This window comes from Zea mays, chromosome 9 (genome assembly GCF_902167145.1).
Source record: "Zea mays cultivar B73 chromosome 9, Zm-B73-REFERENCE-NAM-5.0, whole genome shotgun sequence".
NCBI classification, from domain to species: domain Eukaryota; kingdom Viridiplantae; phylum Streptophyta; class Magnoliopsida; order Poales; family Poaceae; genus Zea; species Zea mays.
Window position 1 is genome coordinate 139,733,028 of NC_050104.1, and position 23,112 is coordinate 139,756,139.

At 46.6% G+C, this 23,112-nt stretch overlaps 1 protein-coding gene across 1 annotated transcript; it reads right to left on the reverse strand.

Moving 5' to 3' along the window:
* Positions 1 to 659: 659 nt before the first annotated feature.
* Positions 660 to 2,877, reverse strand: LOC100272451 (uncharacterized). Its single transcript, NM_001146925.1, has 2 exons — positions 2,490 to 2,877; positions 660 to 1,998 (listed from the first exon to the last, which is right to left on the reverse strand). The coding sequence occupies exons 1-2, from the start codon at positions 2,644 to 2,646 to the stop codon at positions 1,106 to 1,108; spliced, it is 1,050 nt and encodes a 349-aa protein (NP_001140397.1). The 5' UTR covers positions 2,647 to 2,877; the 3' UTR covers positions 660 to 1,105.
* Between the last annotated feature and the right edge of the window lie 20,235 nt (positions 2,878 to 23,112).

Here is a 23,112-nt window from a genome sequence, read left to right on the forward strand (position 1 = left end):
TCTCCTCCTCTCCCCGCCTCGCTCGCTCCATAGATCTGGTCCGATGATCTCTCTGGCGGCAACGAAACGCACATCCATCCATCCATGTCGGCATAAACAAATGGAGTCGCCGTCGGATATATAATCATCATGGTGATAACTAAACCAACAGAAACGGCCGGAAAGAGCAAAGCGAGTCGATCGCCCACTGAGACCGAGGACCGAGAGGCGCGTGATCGAGGATCCATCACAATTAGCGGCGAGAATTTGGCGGGGACGTACGCATGCTGGACCCCCAGTAGTAGTACTTGTAGGCGACTTGGGCTTGACGTCTCAACTCACTCGCTCATCTTCCTACCACCTATGGTTTCCTTCGCTTCTAGAAATTGTCAGATCTTAGGGTGGTGTTTGACACTAGTACTAGCTTCAGCGTGCTGTGATGTATAATATAAATCTAAATGGTTTTAACAAATACTTTTAATCTAAATAAGAAATACAATAATTTATCTAAATATCTACTAAAAGTTTCCAACTTCAGCTTTACGATTTTTTTAAAGCTCATAATGATATGTTTCATCAATTTCATCAAATTTTGTGAAGCTAAAGCACTCCCAAACAGAGTCTTTTAAGTTCGTTCGTTATAACTTCGATCATGCTATATATGTCCCTCAAAAGAGTCTGTCATCAGTAACTTCACTGTTCATATGTATTGAACTTAATTACTCAAAAAGAATGTGTAAAATTAGACGGCACGTACAAACACTTAACGCTACTAGTATATATGTACTACTACAACAGCTACGTTTTTCCCCTTTTCTGGAATTTTCTTGGCGTATATACCCTACAAGCCGCTAGGGAATCAAGACTAGGAAACGGAGTAGAACTGGAGCGGAAGAAAAGTCCTGGAGGCAAGAACAGCAAGCATCTTGAACCGAGCAAAGAGTAGCCGTCCCGCGTCGTCTTCGGTTCCTCCAAAATAATCTCTCTCCTTCTTCTAACCCGTGTCTCTGCTAGCTCTCTCGGCACCTTCGCTAGGCGAGGAGTCCCCGACGTGCGCGGTGTCCGATCCACCACCGGTTTAATTTGACGCCGTGGATTTCCATGTCGCCGCGCGTGTGGGTTCAATTCACACGCCCTGCGCTTGCGTGAACCACAAGCTGTCGTCCGTGCTCCAGATGCTCTCCACGTCGAAGCTGCCGATCTCGAAGTCCGCGACGCAGCCCAGATCAGGGAGCTCGGATGACGACGCCCACGTCGCCTCCCCGAGCAGGCACGACCATTGTTGCTGCTGCTGCTGCTGCTGGTGTCCGGCCAGGAGGACGGCGGCGGTGCTGCTGGAGGCGTCGCAGGTGGTGGTGAACCACTCCGCGCCACCCACCGGCGCAAGCCAGCAGGGCTGTGCGCCCGCGCCGGAATCCGATGACGGGGAGGCCGACCCGGCCGTGGTAGTGCTCGCCGACAGCTCCGGCACGGCGGCGGGGTTGTTCATCAGTAGCTGATGATGATGGTCACCGTCACCGACGGCGGCGGCGGCGGCGGCTGGGTAGCAGTCTGCGGGAGGCCAGCAGCAGGCGTCCGTGGCGGGGAGGTCCGGCGACGCGTAGAGGCCGTCGTCGGCGCCGCCGCCGCCGCCGGGCTGCCACGACGACGGCGACGAGAGCGGCGTGTCCGCGGCGCCCGCCTTGTGCTGCTGCGGAGCCCCCGCGGCGCCGGCGTTCTGGATGCGCTCGACGAGGCGGGGCATCCAGAGGTAGCGCATGACGTCCTTGAACTGCTGGCTGTTGACGTCGCACTTGAGCTGCTTGGCGTGCTTCTGCACGCGCGTGCGCCAGTAGTTCTTGATCTCGTTGTCGGTGCGGCCGGGGAGGTGCTGCGCGATCTTGGACCAGCGGTTGCCCCAGCGCGAGTGCAGCTCCAGGATGAGCAGCTGCTCCTGCGGCGTGATGTTGCCTCGCCGGAGGTCGGGGCGGAGGTAGTTCAGCCACCGGAGGCGGCAGCTCTTGCCAGTGCGCCTCAGCCCTGCGTCATCGATCGTCACATGATGATCAGTAATATAACCCACACGTCATTAATTCCACGCTCGCTCGCCATTGCTGCTGATTACATATACTACTATACATGTCACACTAGCTAGCGAGCACCTGCTGTCGATCTCAATTAGTTATGCAGACGAGACATGAGGGTGGTATGTCAGTGATGACAAGATGCGTGATGTAACTAAATACCCCTACGGCCGGGAATGATGCTAACCACTAAAAAGTCCTCTCTTTCTCACTCACTACTGTAGGCTCTGTCTGTTTCCACATTAGCAGGTACTCCGTACCAGATGCAAAGTGACAGCTTTGCCAACAAAGCCTTCTTCGTGTTCCACGAGACCACGATTGCTCAGGCGGCTGTGCGCTAAACTAGCGATGCAGAGCTTCGATCGATCGACACCATGTAACTGATCGATGATATATGCAGCGCATATCACTGGATTCTATCCTAGCTACATATACATAGGTACCCACCTGCTGATCGGGCGAGCGAGTTCCAGCGGCCCTCGCCGTGCGCGGCGACGTAGTTGACCAGCAGGAGGTCCTCCTCCACCGTCCAAGGCCCGCGCCGCAGCTCGCCGGCCACCACCTCCTCCTCGCTGCTCGCGTCTCTCTCGTGCGCCATGTCCATCAGATTCCGACCGACGATCCCCTTGTGAGACGTTGAGCGGCGGGCTGCTGCGCTGCTGGACGATGATGACTAAGTATATGTGGCAGTGTTCGAAGAAGAGTGCTGGGAGGAGAAGGCGGGAGAAGGAAGGAAGGAAGAAGAGTGCGATAGATGAGGTGGGGCGGGAGAGGAGGAAGGGCTGGGCTTATATAGACGACGACACGCAGACGGATCAGCCGGGCCAGGAGAAGGGGAGGAGAAGGTAGGCTGGTGGTGGACTTGGATGGAAGGAAAAAAAGGACCATGTGCAGGGCCGGCCCTGGACAGGTGCCGGCGGTGCCGCCGCACCGGGCCTCCGAGAACCAGGGGGCCTCTTCTCGTATATACGTGTATGTGTATATATAGAAAATGTTTATTTAGATTACAACACAAAGATCGATAAAGGCCAAAGTCCATCAACGTGCAGTATGCATGCATGTTTAAGCTCGATTACTTGGCTTCTCGTGGACGCTTGAGCTGCAGTCCTCTTGCCTTCTCGTGGAAGCCTCCGCTCATGTTGTTCAGGTTACAACAATAGCCTGGCACCGCCAGCAGCTAGCAGCGACAGTCGAGAGGGATCACCCTGTCCGCTGTTCTGCCGTCTGCCCAGACCAGGCTTGCCGCGTGCCGTGCCTAGCGTGCCCTGTCTCAGCCCTCCATAACTTCGTCAAGTTTGCTACTCTACTTTTGCTGATTCGTTTTCGTCTCAAACCAATCTTTACTAGTTAAATGTTCTTTATTTTTGAGTATAGGTTATTTTGCATTGTGGTCACCATATTCCACATGTCGTCCACTAGAAAGCATGCATCTAGTAGTGAAAAAGGAAAAAAAAACTTAAGGAGTTTAATGCATCTCAATATTCATAAAATTTTGGTATTTATGATCAATGGAGCCTCAATTTTTGTCTCGCACCGGGTCACCAAATTCTCAAGGCCGGCCGTGAGCATGTGGGGGACTGGGTCAGGGAGCACGCCGCAACCAGGGAGATTATTAGTTTATCCCTTTTGATCTCTTTCGCTTTTAAAGCCAAAAGTTCAGGGGTTAATCGGGGCTCGGGGGCGATTCAGATTTTTTTCCCGACTGGGGGTCTGCAGATGGAGGGCGTGTGTGGTGGGCCTGGTGGCGATTAATTACTGTCTGGGGATTGTTACTCCTGTATTATAATCAACGGTTGATTAATCGATCGGATACCGTACACGGGTTGGGCTTGGGGGGGCTCCGGTGAGTTTGACTGGTTGACTCCATCGCCTGGCCCCGGGCCCCGGCTAGCCCACTCGCACTCGCACCGCACGATGGGCATGCGCATGGAAGCACAGCTCGTTGCTGGGCACGCGCTCGAAGCACGTACGGGATGTGGGCCCGGCTTAAAAGAAGGCAGGGGGCTACTCATTTGAGCTAGGAAATACGAGCCAGCTACTGAGCTATACAGCTCGTGTGAACATATGTACCAGCTGGCCAGCTCTCAGTGTCAGGTAGTCCACTCCGGTGGAGGGAGGTCGGTGGAGTTTTCAGCACATGGAAAACCAAACTAAAATTTGGCACAAATTGTTGGTGCTGCTGCCTGAAATGGCGTGGAGCATACTGTATGCCCCTAGGAGGTTTTATGTGGATCCGACAGCGACCCTTTCCTTTCCTTGGTTTTTCTACTTCTTTTTGGTTTTCCTTGCGCATCATAATAAGATCTATATTTTAACTGTAGGTTCTACAAATGAATGACAATGGGGGTTTTTCTTGTGGTGAAAAATGTTTATCAAGTCCCAGATCTTGGACTCACACCAGTCCTAGCTATTTTCTAAGTGATAAGAGGACACTCACTCGACAATAGGTTATCTATGATGGCTTCGTCGATCTCAAAAATAGACATTAGGCGTACTGGTTTCAAAACTTTCCATTTGCTAATGTCTTCCCTTTACATGCAGACCTATTCATGGGCACCTTGCTGATCAACCTGACTCGCCAGCGCGGCGGGTTATGGATAAACTCAACCCCCAAAAAACCTAATCCAAATGGAAAAACCTCCCATGATTTGTATTATTCATTAGTTGCCTTGTCTCGTTTGGTGCCCTTTGGTGCCCTCAAAGAGCATCGATTAGTTCTTATTAGAGCATCTCCAACAACGTGACCTATAAAAATGCCCTATATTTTGAAAATAAGTATAGTTTATAAAATTTAGGGCACCAACAAAACACCCCACTCCAACAGTAAAGGCCCAAATCTAGATTATAGGGCAGTCAACTACGGTGTAGAGCATCGATTAGTTCTTATTAGACAAGCACATCTATTACCATGTATTGCCACATTCTAAAATTCCCTTTGCCATCAAATTTCTATATATACTTGATTATTCCACATCTTTGACAACATCTTAATCTTGTGATCCTTATCCCTATCAACCTTCTCACAAAATAAAATCAGCATAGCTTTGGCTTTGATACCACTTGTTAGAATATGATACCCCTAACTATGCATCCCAACCACTTACGAATCAGCGATAGTTACTCCCAGTAGGAACATAGACCATCTTTTTTGGTCGGTCGCCCTTTCCAGAATTTTTCTTAGCCAAACATGTTTAACTCATATGACGCTTCTCTAGCTAGCTAGTCCTAGACATCCAGCCACACAGTTGTATATCTCCACTTATTTTCTTGACCTAAAAGAACATGTTACTCGCTCTAATGCAGTAATAACAATGTGCACTTTCAAGACAGCCATCATTGAATTTATCCGGAAATGTTTGGTATTGGTTCACTTCAAAACCCACCGCCAGTTTTGAGTTCCAGACCCTCACGGTCAAATAACGACCAGAAAACGATCGCAACATATGCTATGTAGGGATCCACGTACGTACGTACGTCACCAGATAGTTGTTTCCTCGACAGCGATCTGTTGCCTCCCCCGGCCCTGTGGCGTCGGCAGTTCACCATCACGGCATGCCAATGTCCGCGCACACTGTGTCCAATCGGCACACCTGGCGGCAGGGCTAGAGTCTCTGCTGCGCCGTGTGAATGTGAATCTACCCCCTGCAGCTATACGTGATAGGTACTCGTTCAGTTGTCTACGAGAATACACTACTAGTCTACTACTACTAGTATGCAACTCTCCGAGCGTAGGTCGTCTACAAGAAGAAGAAGAAGCAGCAGCAGCACCGACGACCGAGCGAAACTTTGACATTTTTGCTTGGATTTTAGCCCCGATGGAGCACCTGTCACCGCGAGATGGATCTATCTCTAGCTCTAGGCTCTAGCTCAGCAGTCAACAGCGTCCGTGCGTGTGAGAAGCTAGCTACCCACCTCGGCACGGCGAGAAACGACAGCACGCTCGAACTACCAATCTTGTCGCACGGTACGAACACCAAGCAGGGACACTAGCTGACACGATTTGTGGCCCTGTTTTTTTCTTCTTCTTCTCCAGAACAGGAAGAGAAAAAGGACACGATTTGCTCGATTTTCAAACGGGGTGTAGAAAACCAAATGATGATCCCGTGGTCGTCGATCTCTCACACTGCACAGGTGTGTTGTCACTAGTTGGCCGGAGTTGCCCCTATAGCTATTAGATGGAATTTCGCAAGAGTCAACTCACAGGTAAGTTGAAACAGCGCTCCTATATTTATCTATACTACTCTTTAAGAGACTAGTGTAGGCGTTCACAGAATGAGTGATGCACGGTTCTGCCTCTAGATCTCGGGCTCGCCCAAACCACCACCCATCACCGGCCGCCATCTCCGCCCATCACCGACCGCCATCCCCGTCCGCCATCTCCGCCCATCACCAGCCGCCATCTCCGCGCGTCTCGCCGTCTCTCTCGCCCCGCCCTCCTCTCTGTTGTCCGCACCTACGGGACATGGAAGCAGAATCTCCAAATCTCGAGCACGAGGACTGAGGGTGCGGCGAGCGCGGAGACGGCGGCCGTCCGAAGCAGCGTGAGCGCGGAGCCGTCGACGGACGCGAGCGGCGCACCCGTGGCGGCGCTGAAGAGGGAGACGGCGGCATGGACGGACAGGAGGCGCGACGAGTTGGACGGGAAGGAGGTGATGGCCTTGAGCGCGAGGTAGGGTAGCGACGGGTGCGCGCACCAGGAGGAGCGCGGCGGACGGCATCGTGGGCAGCGGGATGGAGACGTGCTGCGGGCACTGGATGCCGGCGGAGAGCTCGGGATGGGCAAGGCCCGCGCGGAGGTGTGGGATCATTGCGCGTGCACACCTGACGCCGGAGGATGGTCTGCCGCGCCGACTCCCAGTTGGCGAGCACCCGCCGCAGCCGCTTCGCCTCCTTCTCCGCCTGGAATTATTTGGCACCCAGCCACCCACCCATCAGACTCAGACGGTCTAGCAGCTAGCTAGCAGACAGGATGCATACGACAACCAACCGCACAGCTTAATTACCTCGGTGAGCATGATGTGCCGGGGATGGACAGCAGCGCCGGAGCTGCTGGAGTAGGACGACGATTGCATCACCCCGACGTGGCCGAGCCGGAGGCTCAGCCTCGTGCTCGCCGCCGTCTCCTTATCGTCGGTCATCTCCAACAAGCTGCGAGGGGAACGGGTTTTTGTTGTCCAGCTCATTCAGAAAATTTCTTCGGGGTCAAATGTTGCATGCTACGAGCTTGTTGCACGACACCGAGAAGGTGTTTGATGAAATGCTCAAGCCAACATCATTCCAATTTCTTTTTTTGGTAATCTCTAATTCATGCCCGGTATGCCGACTCAGTGAAGTGAAGCAAATCATTTATTTAATTTCTAATTCATGTTGTATGTTACTTTACCTAATAAGTATATGATATTTTTTATAATATTTATACGTTATTTTACCTAATATGTATATGTTATTTTTTCCATAATATTTATACGTTCATAAATTTGTAGTATTGAAAATTATTAATTTCATTATTTTTAACATCATTTTTAACGTCGTACGTTAGAACCAATTGAAATATATATATATATGAAAACATTGAGTAAATATGGTAGTTCATGTATTATGTTAATATTGTAGGTATAGTGGACCGGATCTAGAGGATATTGCTGAAGATAAAAAAAATATATAGAAAACAAAATCTTTTAGAGGATGCTATAAAGGATAGAGAATATTTTTAAAGGATGAAATTTATATATCTTGTTGAAGACAGACTCAGCTGCAAGGCAAGCAACAGAAACAGCAACTCGCTGTCTCTAGGCTCCCGCGGACGGAGTCGAGTGGGGAGTGCGAACTGGTGGTTCCAGCCTTCTAGGCCCGCGCGGGAGAGATGGCCGAGTGGACCACCGACTCTCTACCCATAGCAATGGCCAATGCGTGGCCGGTCTCGCGCAGAACCAGCTCTCCATCGATTGTTTAGGTAGTGTTCCATTCAAGCGTACTATGGGACAGAGCTGTTTGGTTTCTAATATCTATCTCTACTATCTATTAAATCAATAGTGTAGACCACGATACTACCATAACTTCACCCTCCCCAGACCCCACCGGCAGATATGCGGCTCGTCGCGGCCTCTATTGGCCATTCCGGTCTCGAGGCCCAAGCATGGTGGCCTTTCATCGGAGGCCCAAGCCCAACACAACTAGCTTCAGTTCGGTACACTTGGTAGCTTGACAGCTCGGCAACAATTAGCAACAACGACATACACGTAGAAGCGGCATTTGAGTTTAAGTGCAAAAACAACCCAGCCCCAGTAGTGTGTAGCTGGTGGCAAATCTCCCGAGTAGTGCAATGGATTTTTTATTGCCTCTCACTTACAAGTACAGCTGTAGTATCTGTTCATGTATACACACACACCAAAACGCACACCAACTCTCCCTTATCGTACACAAGCAGACCATGACTCCACTCTCCCCTAGGCCCACGCACGCTCGCCAACACCCGTGTCGCCTCCCGCACCCTCCACACGACACACCCCAGCTAGCCTCTCGCTTCTCGCGTTCGCGCCGATTGGCTCTCGCAACAAACTACCTCCGCCCGCAAACCATGACCTCCACGCCAGTCACAAGTCTTCACACCATCTGCAACCTCCATGCCATGTCAGTTGTCACGTCCCACCTGCCCACTCCACAACATACTCCAGCCCGCTTCTCCACCCACACCAAAATGCACACCAACTCACCTCTATCGTACACAAGCAGACAATGACTCCACCCCCAGGCCCGCGCACGCTCGCCAACACCCGTGTCGCCTCCCACACCCTCTGCACGACACACCCCAGCCAGCCTCCCGCTTCTCGCGTTCGCACCGACTGGCTCTCACAACGAACTTCCTCCGCCAGCAAACCATGACCTCCACGCCAGTCTTCACGCCATCTGCAACCTCCATGTCATGTCAGTCGTCGCGTCCCACTCGCCCACTCCACAACAGACTCCCGCCCACTTCTCCACCCACAAGAAGGAGGGCGCCAGTCTAGATAAGGTTGCATCGGCTTCTCCTGTAGCTGCCACTGCCGAATGGCGATTGGTTCCAATAATTGGTGGGAGCTTTCCTCACTAACCTAACCGGCCAACAACTCACGGTCGAGTATTCGAGTGTCATCCCGCCAGATGCTCGTCCACAAGCTCGATGACGCCTAGATGAAGCTGACGCTGAGGTTCCGCTTCGCCGCCACCCCACAATGCTGACATCGGCCTCAGGTCCAGATTTGGACCCACAATAGTAGCAGCAGCCACCGTCATTCCCGACCACGAGGCACCATCACTGGCAATGGCATCGCCGACCAGCGGTGAGTCTCCCCGTGACGTCCAAATGAGGTTTGACGAGGTTCCACCTTACCACCCAAGTGATGTTTGTTATTTCGTATATATGTTTCATACTAATTTTTACTCCCGTAGCAACGCACGGACACGAACCTAGTAAATATATATGACTAGTACACAATCATATTTGATACACCATAAAAAATAAACTTAATATCAAAACAATATACGGTCCACATATCAGATATTAAACTGATAAAAACAAATATTATATTATATTTTAGCCAAAAGACCAAGAAAGGTATGGGTTAAAAAGAAGCTTGACCCTTTTTTATAGGTCACTCAGTTGCTCATCCTTCTTCAGCTAGCGAGGTAGTACTATGTGAGAGCGTTATGCTACGTGTGGCTTTCTGTCGTGTTAGTCTTGAGTGGCTTCTCACAACCTATATCTGTGATGTAACGGCGAGTCTATTGTGTAATGGCCTATATGTGGTGTGTAACGATTCATTGGTAGGCGAGAAACGGGGGGAGAGGAACTGACATACGCGCTTCGGAAGTGACGCACGACGTAGGACAAACGAAACTGCTGCTTTAAGATAGTAGAGATATAATATTGAGGATGAATTAACCTAGACGAATGAAAAACGATTATAAACTCAATTTTATATTTTTTTGTATATGTAAATAATTCATGTATGGAGTACTTATACGGTTCGCGCTTTTCTAACATTTGTATAAAGTCCGAACTACTCTGAATTATAATGTTACAATTGTTTTCCATGCACAGGGTCATTTTTTTATCACATCTTGAATCCTTATTGGTGATTAGTCTTCGCAGACGAGGCTTCACTTAAGGCGTCTATGAGCCTGTTTGTTTCAGCTTTTTGTTGATTCTGGCCACCAGAACCTACTGCGGACTGCCAAACGTCCAACTTTTCAGCCTCATTCTATGAGAATCGCTTTAGTGAAAATCCTCCAAAATCAATGTGAACACACGTCGAGTCGTCATGATAAGAGGATTCCGTCACTTACTAGATCCTTAACACTATGGACCCCTTCATCTTCTCCACACGTATTCCCTACAATACTCAGAATCTCGATACAGTCAAATTCTCTCCACAACCAGATTCTTGGAAAAGCTCGTCAGGAAAAAATCCGAAACAAACTGGCCCTATATTAGTGGCTTCGCATGACTTTCCAAAGACATGTCCCTTCTCGATGAAACTTTGTAAGTCCTGAGGCTTCATATAGTCTTCATAGACAAAATTTTAAGTACCATTTCTTCATTGACATAATTTTTGATCATAGACAAAGGTGATCAAGTGACTTCAATCTTCATGTGAATTTCCAAAGATATGATAGACAAATTGTTTGTCCATGCAAGGGGTTATTTTTTATCAATTCGTAAATCCTTATTGGTGACCAGTCTTTACAGATGAGGCTTCACTTATGGCTAAGACTACATTAGTGGCTTCATGTGACTTTCCAAATATTTGACCATTATTGTCGATGAAACTTTGTAAGTCCTAAGGCTTCCTATAGAGTCTTCGTTGGCAAACTTTCGTAACTCCCGAGTATTTATCAACAAATCTTCTGTTGGTAGTATGAAGGTGATCGAGTGACTTCAATGTTTGTATGATCTTTATGTTCATCTACTAGAACGATATTTACTCTTTGGAAGTATTTTTTTGTTTCTTGTTGATTTCCATATTCCATGTTGTTCTTTCTAGTGATTGTTAAAATTCTGCATCCACTTGGTATTATTGTGTTGACATTTGCTATTGGATGCGTGGAAGATTTATTGTCTTGATTGGTTTGATGATTGTTTGATGTTGAGGCTTCTTGCTGAGGCAACTAGAAACTAGATCATTGAAAGGTTATTGGTCTCCATTGATTTTGCATGAGTTGAATGTGATCATAACTGAATGGGGGTGATGGGTTTGAATGAGTTGTTGTGTTTTTGCTGTAATAGAAGGGATAGTACAATGGGTGAGGCGAAGCCTGATCCTGAATGACATGATTGACTATTATTGATTGATATGTTGGTTTTGTTTCCTCTTATACTTGTCCAATGCTTTTTTGGACACATTGGTGTGGTCAACTCCTTTCCCATGCATGACATAGAACATATCCTTAGGTCTTAGTGGCTTGTGATCGCTATTTGCCTATTTCGTCCACCTCTTTGTCCTATGTGATTTTATCTCCGGTGAATGTTCTGTCATTATGTTGACTTCTTTATTGAAGATTTCTTTCAACAGATTCTACATTATCATTGTCTATGTGGTTTATTTGATGAAATGAAGAAGCGAGTCTTGGCTCCAAACCAGCTGGTTTGGGTTGACTGTGGTCATGTTTGATTGGAGCTCAAGTGCTTGTTTCTTGTTTGACTTGTTTCCTAAGTATTGTGTATTATTTGAAGAATTTTTGCCTGACTTCATAGAGTTCAAAGACAATTTTAGTGGCTCTCTAGCGAATTGGGATGCACATCATCCCATTTGAAGTCCCTTAATTGCGACTGTGATGACCATGTTGTCTCATGTGTTGGGTACTAACGATTTGATTGAAATAACTTTTTAAAAATGTTGAGTTGGAGATTTTCTTGGGTTGTTGTTTGTAGTTGAAGAGATCTACTATTGTTAGCTATATTGGCTGAAATTCTTGGAAATCGACGAGGAGGCTAGCTTTCAGCTGGTCTCAAAATTGGATTGGCTTCGAGTGCAATGAAGAATACCACTCTTGAGTTGATCCTTCGTCCGCTATGGTGAGTGATTTTGCTAGCATGGCTTTGTTATCTCTCCCTAAGATTACAACTGCTACAAAGCTCATCAAAATTTATCTTGGATCAGATTGGCCATGGGCATGTTGAATTTATATCCTAAAGGATATTGTGCCATTCGCAAGTTTGTTGATAGTAGGAAAGTTTGATAGTAGGAAAGTTGGATCAATGGAGATGGATGATCATTGTGAGCTTCTTTCTTGTGAAGCTTTTTTAACGGATCATGGGTAGATGTCATGTGTGTCATCTTAGTTGATATTGCGAATCTTTTTATTCAGGCGACCAAGGGTGGCTTCAACTTCTTATATTCGTTGGTTTAATGGTTTCTCTCTTCCTCTTCTCTAGCAGTCTTCAAGTTCTACTCCCTCCGTTTCTTTTTATTTGTCGCTGGATAGTGTAAAATTGCACTATCCAGCGACAAATAAAAAGGAACGGAGGGAGTACTTGTTTAGCTTGGTCTTGCAATACTGAGTTTTTGTTCTTATGTTTTGTCTTGGTCTATTTGTGTGAAGTCTTGCTTTTAATTGTTGTGGGGTAAATTATTTTTGTTTACACTGGGCATTGTGATCTTTGAAAGCCTGGCCATTGTGTTTTTGATAATGTGGAGCGTTAGCGAGCGCACATAGACAGTGGCCATGAGACGTGGGGATGAATTAACCTAGACGAATGAAAAGTGGTTATCAACTCAATTTGATATATATTTTTTGTATCCGTGAACAATACATGTCAAGGGATATTTATTGGGGTCTTTGCCTTCATAACACTTGTGTAAAGTCCTAACTACCTCTGAACTATAAGGATACAATAATTTGCCTCCGCAAGGATGATTTATTCAATCTTTATCAGGTCTTGAATCCTTGTTGGTGATCGGTCTTCATGGGGTGAGGCTTCCTTCTGGCTAAGACTATATTAGTGCTTTCAAGTGACTTTCCAAAGATGTAGTCCTTCTCGATAAAACTTAATAAGCCCTGAACCTTTGTATAGAGTCTTTATCGGCGAAGCTTCATAAGTCGTGAGGCTTTTCATATAAAGTCTTCATCGACGAAGCTTCTAATCATAGTACGAAGGTGTTCGAGTGATTTAATTTTTATATGGTCTTCGCGCTTGAGTAAATTGAGACGTTCATTTGTTTTTCTTGTATTATCGTGATTATTGCTTTTCCTAGAGTAAAACTGATTCTTAGAATAAATATAAATAAAGATTGAATGTTAGTCAGGTCAATAGGAACATGTTTGTCTACTGTGAAATCCGTACTATATGGGTCTTGGAGGAGCCACTCTGGGCGTTGAAAATCTTGGCCACTTCGGCTGGACTCTTATGCGCTGGTTTTTCAACACATGCTAGGCGGGGCATCCATTTCTTCCCGGATATGATATACCCCAGGCTTGGTATTGGTCTCTGGTTAATTTACTCGATATAAAAAAAAAGTCTGCTACGATTCAGCTCAGATGACAGGCTACTGCTGCAGCAACAGCTCTGGATCGATTTGGACTTGTCCAGGCTCTGCTCATCTCAAGTTGGTCAACGGCGCAGTTTTGTATTGTTGCTCTAGATTTGGATTTGTTCGTGCTCTGAAACAGATCGGAACTCGGGTTTATAAACAAACCGGATGCGATCAGAGCGAGTCCACGGTTGGATTCGTGGCCAGCTCGGCCGGCTGTGCTTTCTTGTTGGCTTATGTAGTGCAAAGGAAGGTCAAAGTGTTAGCTGAGCTGGACTGTCCTGCTCGTTGACCTCCAACTGCGGCTGGGGCTGCAAGGCATGTTTTTTTTTTCTAGAGATGCATCATGCATGCTGATCACTGTCTTCGTGCGAGCTCAAGTGCAGATGCGTACAACCAGTGGCGGAGCACAACCCAAAGTCAAGGTATGGCAGTGAACAAAATATATTGCACTAAAAGCTAAAAGAAAAGCTCAGTAAAAAACACTAAGTACCTCAATGCACTTTACCTCTAATCCTTTGTTCCACTAATCCTCACTTCCTCAATGGTCAATTACGTGCACTATGTTGTGCTGTCTGTGCACAGGCTGAAACTGACAGCCTCACTGGTCACCAGCAGACCGGAAGGGGGCACACAGGGAGACGCTGTGGCGGCGACTGGCAAGGCACGAACAAGCTCCGGAGGTCGGCTGCAATGCACCGCCACGGACGAGCTCGGGACAGACTGGGAACAGTGGAAGCTAGGAAGCCTGGGAACAACGGTACGAGGTGGGAGCCTGGGAACAGTGGAAGCTTGGAACGGCGGCTAGCCGCAGAAGCCAAGAGAAGCCGGTGGGCGGTGGTTGGCTGACTGGTGACGGCCACAGAGCTGTGAGAGTGGGAACGAATGAACGATGATGGCGGCTGCGGAAGCGTGCTGGCGACTGGTACGTGGGGCGGGTCCGCGGATGGTCCTGGACGCTTGAAACTAGGGTTTACTGCTTCAGTGGGCTGGGCCGAGGTATGGCGCAGGCCATACTTCGCCATAACGGGCCATCCGCCCCTGCGTACAACAGCCCGTGTCCATTGATCAGTAGTACACCGAATGTTGCGCATTCTACAGTATGTTCGCTCTAGGTCGTCCTTAAAAAAAATTCATCTAGCTACACTCGCACAAAAAACAAGAAAAATTACCTATAAGTTCATATGTCACAGTTTTCTTTTCTTTGCCTAGCCTTTTAAGGCCCCGTTCGTTCTCTCTCCAATGAAGATGGATCGGAAGGGATTGGATATGTTTCAATCTATAGCAAATTAAAATTTCTACTAACTTTTTTCAATCTTATCTAATCCTTACTACTCTATAAGGCTACAGTGAGGGCGTCCACAGTACACCACGCCCCCGCCCCGTTCATCCCGCCCCCGTCCGTGATCCCCTACGCAACCCTCCCTCCCTCCACCCCGGCTGCCGTCCCCGCCTGCCCCCGCTCTCCCCTCCGCACCCGAGTGTGCCCCCGCCTGCCTCCCACGCCTCCCCCCGTGACAGTCGCCTCCACGTCTGCCACCCCCGGCCCCGTCCAATGCGACGTCCGTCGCGAGCTCCGCCAGGTCATCCCGACCCTTCCCCTAGAACCCCACTCCGCGCCCCTCCCATGTCCCACATCACCGGCACCGCTCGGTGCTCGCACCACCCCGCGCTGTCGACCCCGCCCCCTCGCTCCTCACAAAAGCCGCCAAAACCCTAGCGCCGCCATCAAGAATCCAGCGAGGAGCACCAGAAAACAGATATCAACTTCGATGCGTACGAGGCCATCCACGCCATCCACCCCCTCACCGACGCCCAGGCTCTGGCGATCCGGACTGCCCCGCGCCACCATCTGCCTCGATGCCCCGGCACCCCCGCGTCGACTTTGGCGACCGGGCATGCCCAGCGCCACCCTCTACTCTGGCTACATTCCCTCAGCATCCCATGCCCTCGCCTCTCTCTGGCCGCACAGGAAGTTCCTATGAGCCACTATTGTTGTTCTGTTGTCCCTTCCTCCTTTGCCCAAACCCTAAGATTGATTTTCTATTCGTACCTACTGGTTTGGATGCAGCATATGCAGGATGAGGATGTCGGGCGGCCGTACAGGAAGTTCCTCTGAGCAGCGTCACAACCTGCAGGAGGATTCCATTCGGGTTTGCACCAGTTTTGTTTGCCTGAATCTGATGGATCATTTTGGATTGTTGAACTGTTGTGTCAGATCCAAATGAATACGGTGTAATGACTCGTATTTTCAATTACTAAAATTCAACATGTTTGAATTGATTTGGTCACTTTTTATGATAAATAGCAGCATTGTCATGCACTACTGTTTATGACTTTATGCATGCGCTGTGGTGGACTCTAGGATATTCATGGAGGGTAAGTCAGTTATTCAATTTACTCTTGGATTGGGGTGTGCGGGTTGCTTTGTGAGGTTACGGTATGGTGGTATTCTACAGTAGTGATTGAATTTTGCAGGAGAGAGGCTGTTGAAAAGATATAGTTAGGATTCGGTTTGGTGGTTTGGATTTGATAGATTTTTTGGGCGAATTTTCTTCAACTATTCGCAAAATATGATCATTCTTTTTTTACTTGTCCTTGATGCACCAGTGCTATCGATCTTGGTGTACACAGGATTGTGCTGCTTCCGGTTCTCCTCCCAGTTGCTGCAATTGGTTGTGCCCTAGCTACCTCCCTACCAACAAATCTGCCCAATCGGCTTAGAACTTTTCATCATTAGAAAGACTAGGAGTGGGCAATGTTCATGTAAGTGATCATATTTTTTAGAAGTGTTTAATCATTTATCTAATGGTTTGTCTTAGTTTATGCTCAAACAACAACAATAGTACTCTAGCCTTTCGAGATGGCACTTTCACCAAACCGCATTTGGAAGCATTTTGTTCAATTCAATACACAACTTGATCTCCATATAATTACTAGGTTAACAATCACATCTCTACAGTAGACCTTTGTAACAGTTAATAGCTCACCATGTTAGTCGACTGCCATTAGAAGCTAATAATGATTACCTTGCCATGGGATACCACATACTTGCTGAGGAAAGCCAATTTATTTAGTGCACTGAACCTCCCAGGCAACCATGAGGATGGACCTGTCTTTCTGGTTTGGTCAGTGTTCTGTAATAACCAATAGATCCACCTGAAAGGAATGATTCGTCACTGAATTCATGCATCAGAATTTTGTTGTGGATGTCTCTATCCAGCCACTTCAACTAATTGGTATTAGTTTAGATGTATTCATGGATCATAATGTTCAAAGCATTACTATAAAGGTATCCACACAATACCATCGGTATTAGTTCCGGACGTCAAAAACATATCAAGTTGCGACAGATCTGCTATATATCCATCTGAAGTCTCCTCTTCTTGGTCACAAAACATTATGTCATCCTTTTCAGGGTGGAGAAAAATATCTTACTTCTTCAATGTCTCGTTTGAAATCAAGGATCGCTCCATTGAGTTTGATGAAACAGGTGCTCACTTGACATAATGTCACTGTGAGTTGTTAATGGAATCTTCATGGTGCTCACATCTGTCATCCTTTTTGGGGTGGAGAAAAATATCTTGCTTCTTCAATGTCTCGTTCAAAATTAAGGATCGCTCCATTGAGTTTGGTGAAAACCACGATGTCAACCATGCTGAATTTCTTGTTCAAGCGTCAATGACGTATGCTTTTTCTATGCAATTGTGAGTCATTTTTCTGTCACTTTCACGTGCTCTTTTACTTATATTCATGTTTTTTATCAGGCATTATTAACTCTATTTTTAACTTTTTTGTATTCAAAGAGGTGGGTGATTCTCAAACGGTTGTGGCTCCTGCGATAAACGAGAGAAAAAATTCGAAAACATAGCAGAAATGGTGCTATAATTCCATGAACTGCAGAAATGGTGCCTAATTCCTAGAAGAATATTTGACATGCAGAAATAGCCAGTGTCATCTTCTTCAAGGAGTTTTCAGTTCTTCTCTAGGTAAACTTTCTAGCAGTGACATTAACTATCAAATTTCTGATGTTCATAATTTATTTTGCCCATCTCTTTCTACTTTATAGAATGGCTGGTTTTTATATCTTGTAGGCGTTTTTATGTTCATAATTTACTCCTAAAGCTGATGAACATAAAAACGCCTACAAGATATAAAATTACTTGCATATAGAGAATACTACCTCCGTCCCGTTCGTTTATATATGACGCTGGTCAATTAATTTTAAACTAAACAGCGTCATATAAAAAATCGGAGGGAGAAGAATCATGTGTCCACGAGAACTCTCTTGAATTAGCTCCACGACTACAGACAACATTGTTCCTACTGTCTTAAATCCAAGAATAATCATGACCAAAATTAGAAGTGTACCAATGTCAATTAAGATGCACTAATTTCCTGAATCCTCATATTGGTTTAACCCATAACAGTGAGCATTAACCAACCAGTTAAGCAGGCTTCTAAAACTATGGCATAAACTGAAAACAGAGAAGCACACAGAAACCATAAGCTGAGAAATGTTTAAAAACCTCTGTCTCCATGTTAGCTGTTTCAATTGTGTCTATTGTTTTGTGCGGGCTATATGGATCAAGGAACCCTCTTTGCAGCATAGGTTTGTTTTGTGTTTTGATGCCAGTAGTCACATGTCAGTTTAATCTTTTTTTCTAAAAGTTGTTGGTCCCTTAGGGGTTTGGGAGATCCTTTTGAATCAAAGCGCACACACTCAGGTGCTATGGCCTTTAGCATTTCATAGTTGCCTATTTAACTGGTGTGCGAGGAGCACCAGGATAGCATCCTTGCAGCAGGAACTTACTTTTGGTTGTTTTTCTGCTGCATGTCATATTCTGATATTTGTTTGCCTGCAAATTTACTTTGTTTAATTCTATTCTATTGATTTTGCAGCTTTTGTACTTGTATAGTTACATTGTCATCTGGTTTCTATTGCACGTCTAGCTAATTAGTTGTAGTTGAAAGGGAAATGTGCCTTTGGGCCATTTCTAAGTATTTTGGTGATTGAGTGCAAACACAAGTGCTTAAATGTGAAAATATGCCCATGGATGAACAAAGTGCAAATCACAAGTTAAGGTATGTTTCTAAGCCTTAGTACATTGGTTTTGTGTACTAATATCTTGTCTAAGTGTTAGAAACAGGAAGAAGAAGAAAAGAAAAGAAGTGGAGAGTGGCTGTGTACAGCCAAAGGCTGTTTCGGGCTGGAGCACCGGACTGTCCGGTGTGCACCGGACAGTGTCCGGTGCGCCAGACCAGCGTGGAGCAAACCAGCCACTCTCGGGTTTTTTCTCCGGCGACTTCGGCTAAAATTCACCGGACTGTCCGGTGTGCACCGGACTGTCCGGTGAGCCAACGGTCGGCCGGGCCAACGGTCGGCCGCACGATCGGCGCGCGACACGTGGCCGAGCCAACGGTCGGAAAGATACACCGGACTGTCCGGTGTGCACCGGACATGTCCGGTGCGCCAACCGTGCGCAGATCTGACTCAGACAGCAACGGTCGGATGCGCTGTTTAAGGAAACAAATCGGGCACCGGACAGTGTCCGGTGTGCACCGGACTGTCCGGTGCACCCGACGACAGAAGGCAAGTTTGGCCTTCTGGAATTGCTCTCAACGGCTCCTAGCTGCCTTGGGGCTATAAAAGGGACCCCTAGGCGCATGGAGGAGACAACCAAGCATTCCTTGAGTACTCTTGATCACTCACACATCAATCTCGCGCACTTGTTCGACATTCTAGTGATTTGAGCTCCGTTCTAGTGTGCTAGTCTTTTGAGCTCAAGTCTGGGTCTTGTGTGTGCGTATTCGCTGTGATCTTTGTGTCGTGTGTGAGTTGCTAATCCCTCCCTTGCTCTGTGATTCTCTGTGAACATCTTTTGTAAGGGCGAGAGGCTCCAAGTTGTGGAGATTCCTCGCAAACGGGATTGAGAAAAGAAAAGCAAGAACACCGTGGTATTCAAGTTGATCATTGGATCACTTGAGAGGAGTTGAGTGCAACTCTCGTCCGTTGGGACGCCACAACGTGGAGTAGGCAAGTTTTGTACTTGGCCGAACCACGGGATAACCACTGTGTCATCTCTGTGATTGGATTCTTGTGGTTATTGTGTTTTGACTCCTCTCTAGCCACTTGGCATAAACTGTGCTAACGCCTAATCAAGTTTTGTGGCTATAAGTTTAAAGTTTTTACAGGATCACCTATTCACCCCCCCTCTAGGTGCTCTCAATTGGTATCAGAGCCGTTCTCTTCAAGAAAGGGACTAACCGCCCGAAGAGATGGATCCTAAGGGGAAGGGAATTATGATCAACGACAAGGAGAAGGAGTCCTTCGTCAACGAGCCAAGGGATGACAAGTCCAACGACTCGGGCGCGGGCCACAAGCACAAAGATGGGAAGAAGAAGAAGACAAGGCGCATCAAGGAGATCATCTACTACGACAGCGACGAATCCTCTTCTTCCCAAAAGGACGACGACCACGACAAACAAAAGACGGTCAACTCAAACTTTTCTTTTGATTATTCACGCATTCCACATAGCTCAAATGCTCATTTGCTCCCCATTCCACTTGGCAAGCCTCCTCACTTTGATGGAGAGGACTACGGATTTTGGAGTCACAAAATGCGTACTCACCTATTTTCTCTCCATCCAAGCATTTGGGAGATTGTGGAAAGTGGAATGAAATTTGATAGCTCGGATAGCCCTTCATTCATTAATGAGCAAATCCATAAGAATGCACAAGCTACCACTGTTCTTCTAGCTTCATTGTGCAGGGATGAATATAACAAAGTAAGCGGCTTGGATAACGCCAAGCAGATCTGGGACACCCTCAAGATTTCTCATGAGGGGAATGACGTTACCTTGCTCACCAAAATGGAGTTGGTGGAAGGCGAGCTTGGACGATTCGCGATGATAAGGGGCGAGGAGCCAACTCAGACATACAACCGGCTCAAGACCCTTATCAACAAAATAAGGAGCTACGGAAGCACGCGATGGACGGACCACGACGTCGTCCGACTAATGCTCAGGTCCTTTACCGTTCTTGATCCTCATTTGGTGAATAATATTCGTGAGAATCCCAGGTACACCAAAATGTCGCCCGAAGAAGTCCTAGGAAAATTCGTCAGCGGGCGAATGATGATCAAGGAGGCAAGGTATGTGGACGACGCCTTGAATGGACCGATCAATGAGCCGCAACCTTTTGCTCTCAAAGCCACAAGGAGCAAGGAGGCGCTACCCAGCAAGGTGGCGCAAATTGAGGCAGCCGGTCTTAATGATGAAGAAATGGCCCTCATCATCAAGAGATTCAAGACGGTGCTAAAGGGTCGCAATGGACAAACGAGCAAGACTAAGACCAAGGGAAAGCGATCATGCTTCAAATGCGGTAAGCTTGGTCATTTTATTGCTAACTGTCCTGATAATGAAAGTGACCAGGAAAAGGGGAACAAAAGGGAGAAGAAGAAGCACTACAAGAAAGCCAAGGGCGAGGCGCATCTAGGCAAGGAGTGGGATTCGGATTGCTCCTCCTCCGACTCCGACAATGAGGGACTCGCCGCCACCGCCTTCAACAAATCGGCCCTCTTCCCCAACGAGCGTCACACGTGTCTCATGGCTAAGGAGAAGAAAGTAAGTACTCAAAACTCTACTTATGCTTCTTCTAGTAATGATGATTCTAGTGACGATGATGAAATAGACTATTCTAGTTTATTTAAAGGTCTAGATAGAATTACAATTGGCAAAATTAATGAATTAATTGATGCATTGAATGAGAAGGATAAACTCTTAGAGAAACAAGAGGATTTATTGTATGAAGAGCATGATAAATTTTTAGAAGCTCAAAAATCTCATGCTCTAGAAGTTAAAAGAAATGAGATGCTTACTTGTGAATTATCTTCATGCCATGAAACAATTTCTAAATTAAAGAGCATTAACGATGAGTTGAATGTTAAGATAGAAATAGCTAGTAAATCAACAACTTGTGTAGAAAATGTTGCTATTTGCAATAGATGTAAAGAATTTGATATTGATGCTTGTAGTGAACACATAGCCTCTATTGCAAAGTTAAATAATGAAGTGGCTAGTCTTAATGCCCAACTTAAGACTAGCAAAAGTGAATTTGATAAGTTAAAATTTGCAAGGGATGCCTACACAATAGGAAGACATCCCTCAATCAAGGATGGACTTGGCTTCAAGAGGGAAGCCAAGAACTTAACAAGCCATAAGGCTCCCATTCCCGCCAAGGAGAAAGGGAAGGCCCCTATGGCTACTAGTGCTAAAAGGAACCATGCCTTTTTGTATCATGATAAAAGACAAACTAGAAATAGAAGTTATGATGCTTTTGATTCATATGTTTATGATTCTCATGCCATGTTTGCTCCTAGTTCTTCTTATGTGAATGACAGAAATGTTACTAGGAGAAATGTTGTGCCTAGAAGGAATGTTGTTCATACTCCTAGGAAAATAGCAAATGAACCCTCTACAATTTATTGTGCTTTGAATGCTTCATTTGCAATTTGTAGAAAGGATAGAAAAGTAATTGCTAGGAAGTTAGGGACAAAATGCAAAGGTGATAAAACTTGCATTTGGGTCCCTAAGGAAATTGTGACTAACCTTGTAGGACCCAACAAGAGTTGGGTACCTAAGTCCCAAGCCTAAATTTGCCTTGCAGGTTTATGCATCCGGGGGTTCAAGCTGGATTATCGACAGCGGATGCACAAACCATATGACGGGGGAGAAGAAGATGTTCACCTCCTACGTCAAGAATAAAGATTCCCAAGATTCAATTATATTCGGTGATGGGAATCAAGGCAAGGTAAAAGGTTTAGGTAAAATTGCAATTTCTAATGAGCACTCCATCTCTAATGTATTTTTAGTAGAGAGTCTTGGATATAACTTGCTATCTGTTAGTCAATTATGTCATATGGGATATAACTGTCTATTTACAAATGTAGATGTGTCGGTCTTTAGAAGAAGTGATGGTTCACTAGCTTTTAAGGGTGTATTAGACGGCAAACTTTATTTAGTAGATTTTGCAAAAGAAGAGGCCGGTCTAGATGCATGCTTAATTGCTAAGACTAGCATGGGCTGGCTGTGGCATCGCCGCTTAGCACATGTGGGGATGAAGAACCTTCACAAGCTTCTAAAGGGAGAACACGTGATAGGTCTAACTAATGTTCAATTCGAAAAAGATAGACCTTGTGCAGCTTGTCAAGCAGGGAAACAGGTGGGAAGCTCTCATCACACCAAAAATGTGATGACGACATCAAGACCCTTGGAAATGCTGCATATGGACCTTTTTGGACCCGTCGCCTATCTGAGCATAGGAGGGAGTAAGTATGGTTTAGTTATTGTTGATGATTTTTCCCGCTTCACTTGGGTGTTCTTTTTGCAGGATAAGTCTGAAACCCAAGGGACCCTCAAGCGCTTCCTCAGGAGAGCTCAAAATGAGTTTGAGCTCAAGGTGAAGAAGATAAGGAGCGACAACGGGTCCGAATTCAAGAACCTTCAAGTGGAGGAATTTCTTGAGGAGGAAGGAATCAAGCACGAGTTCTCCGCTCCCT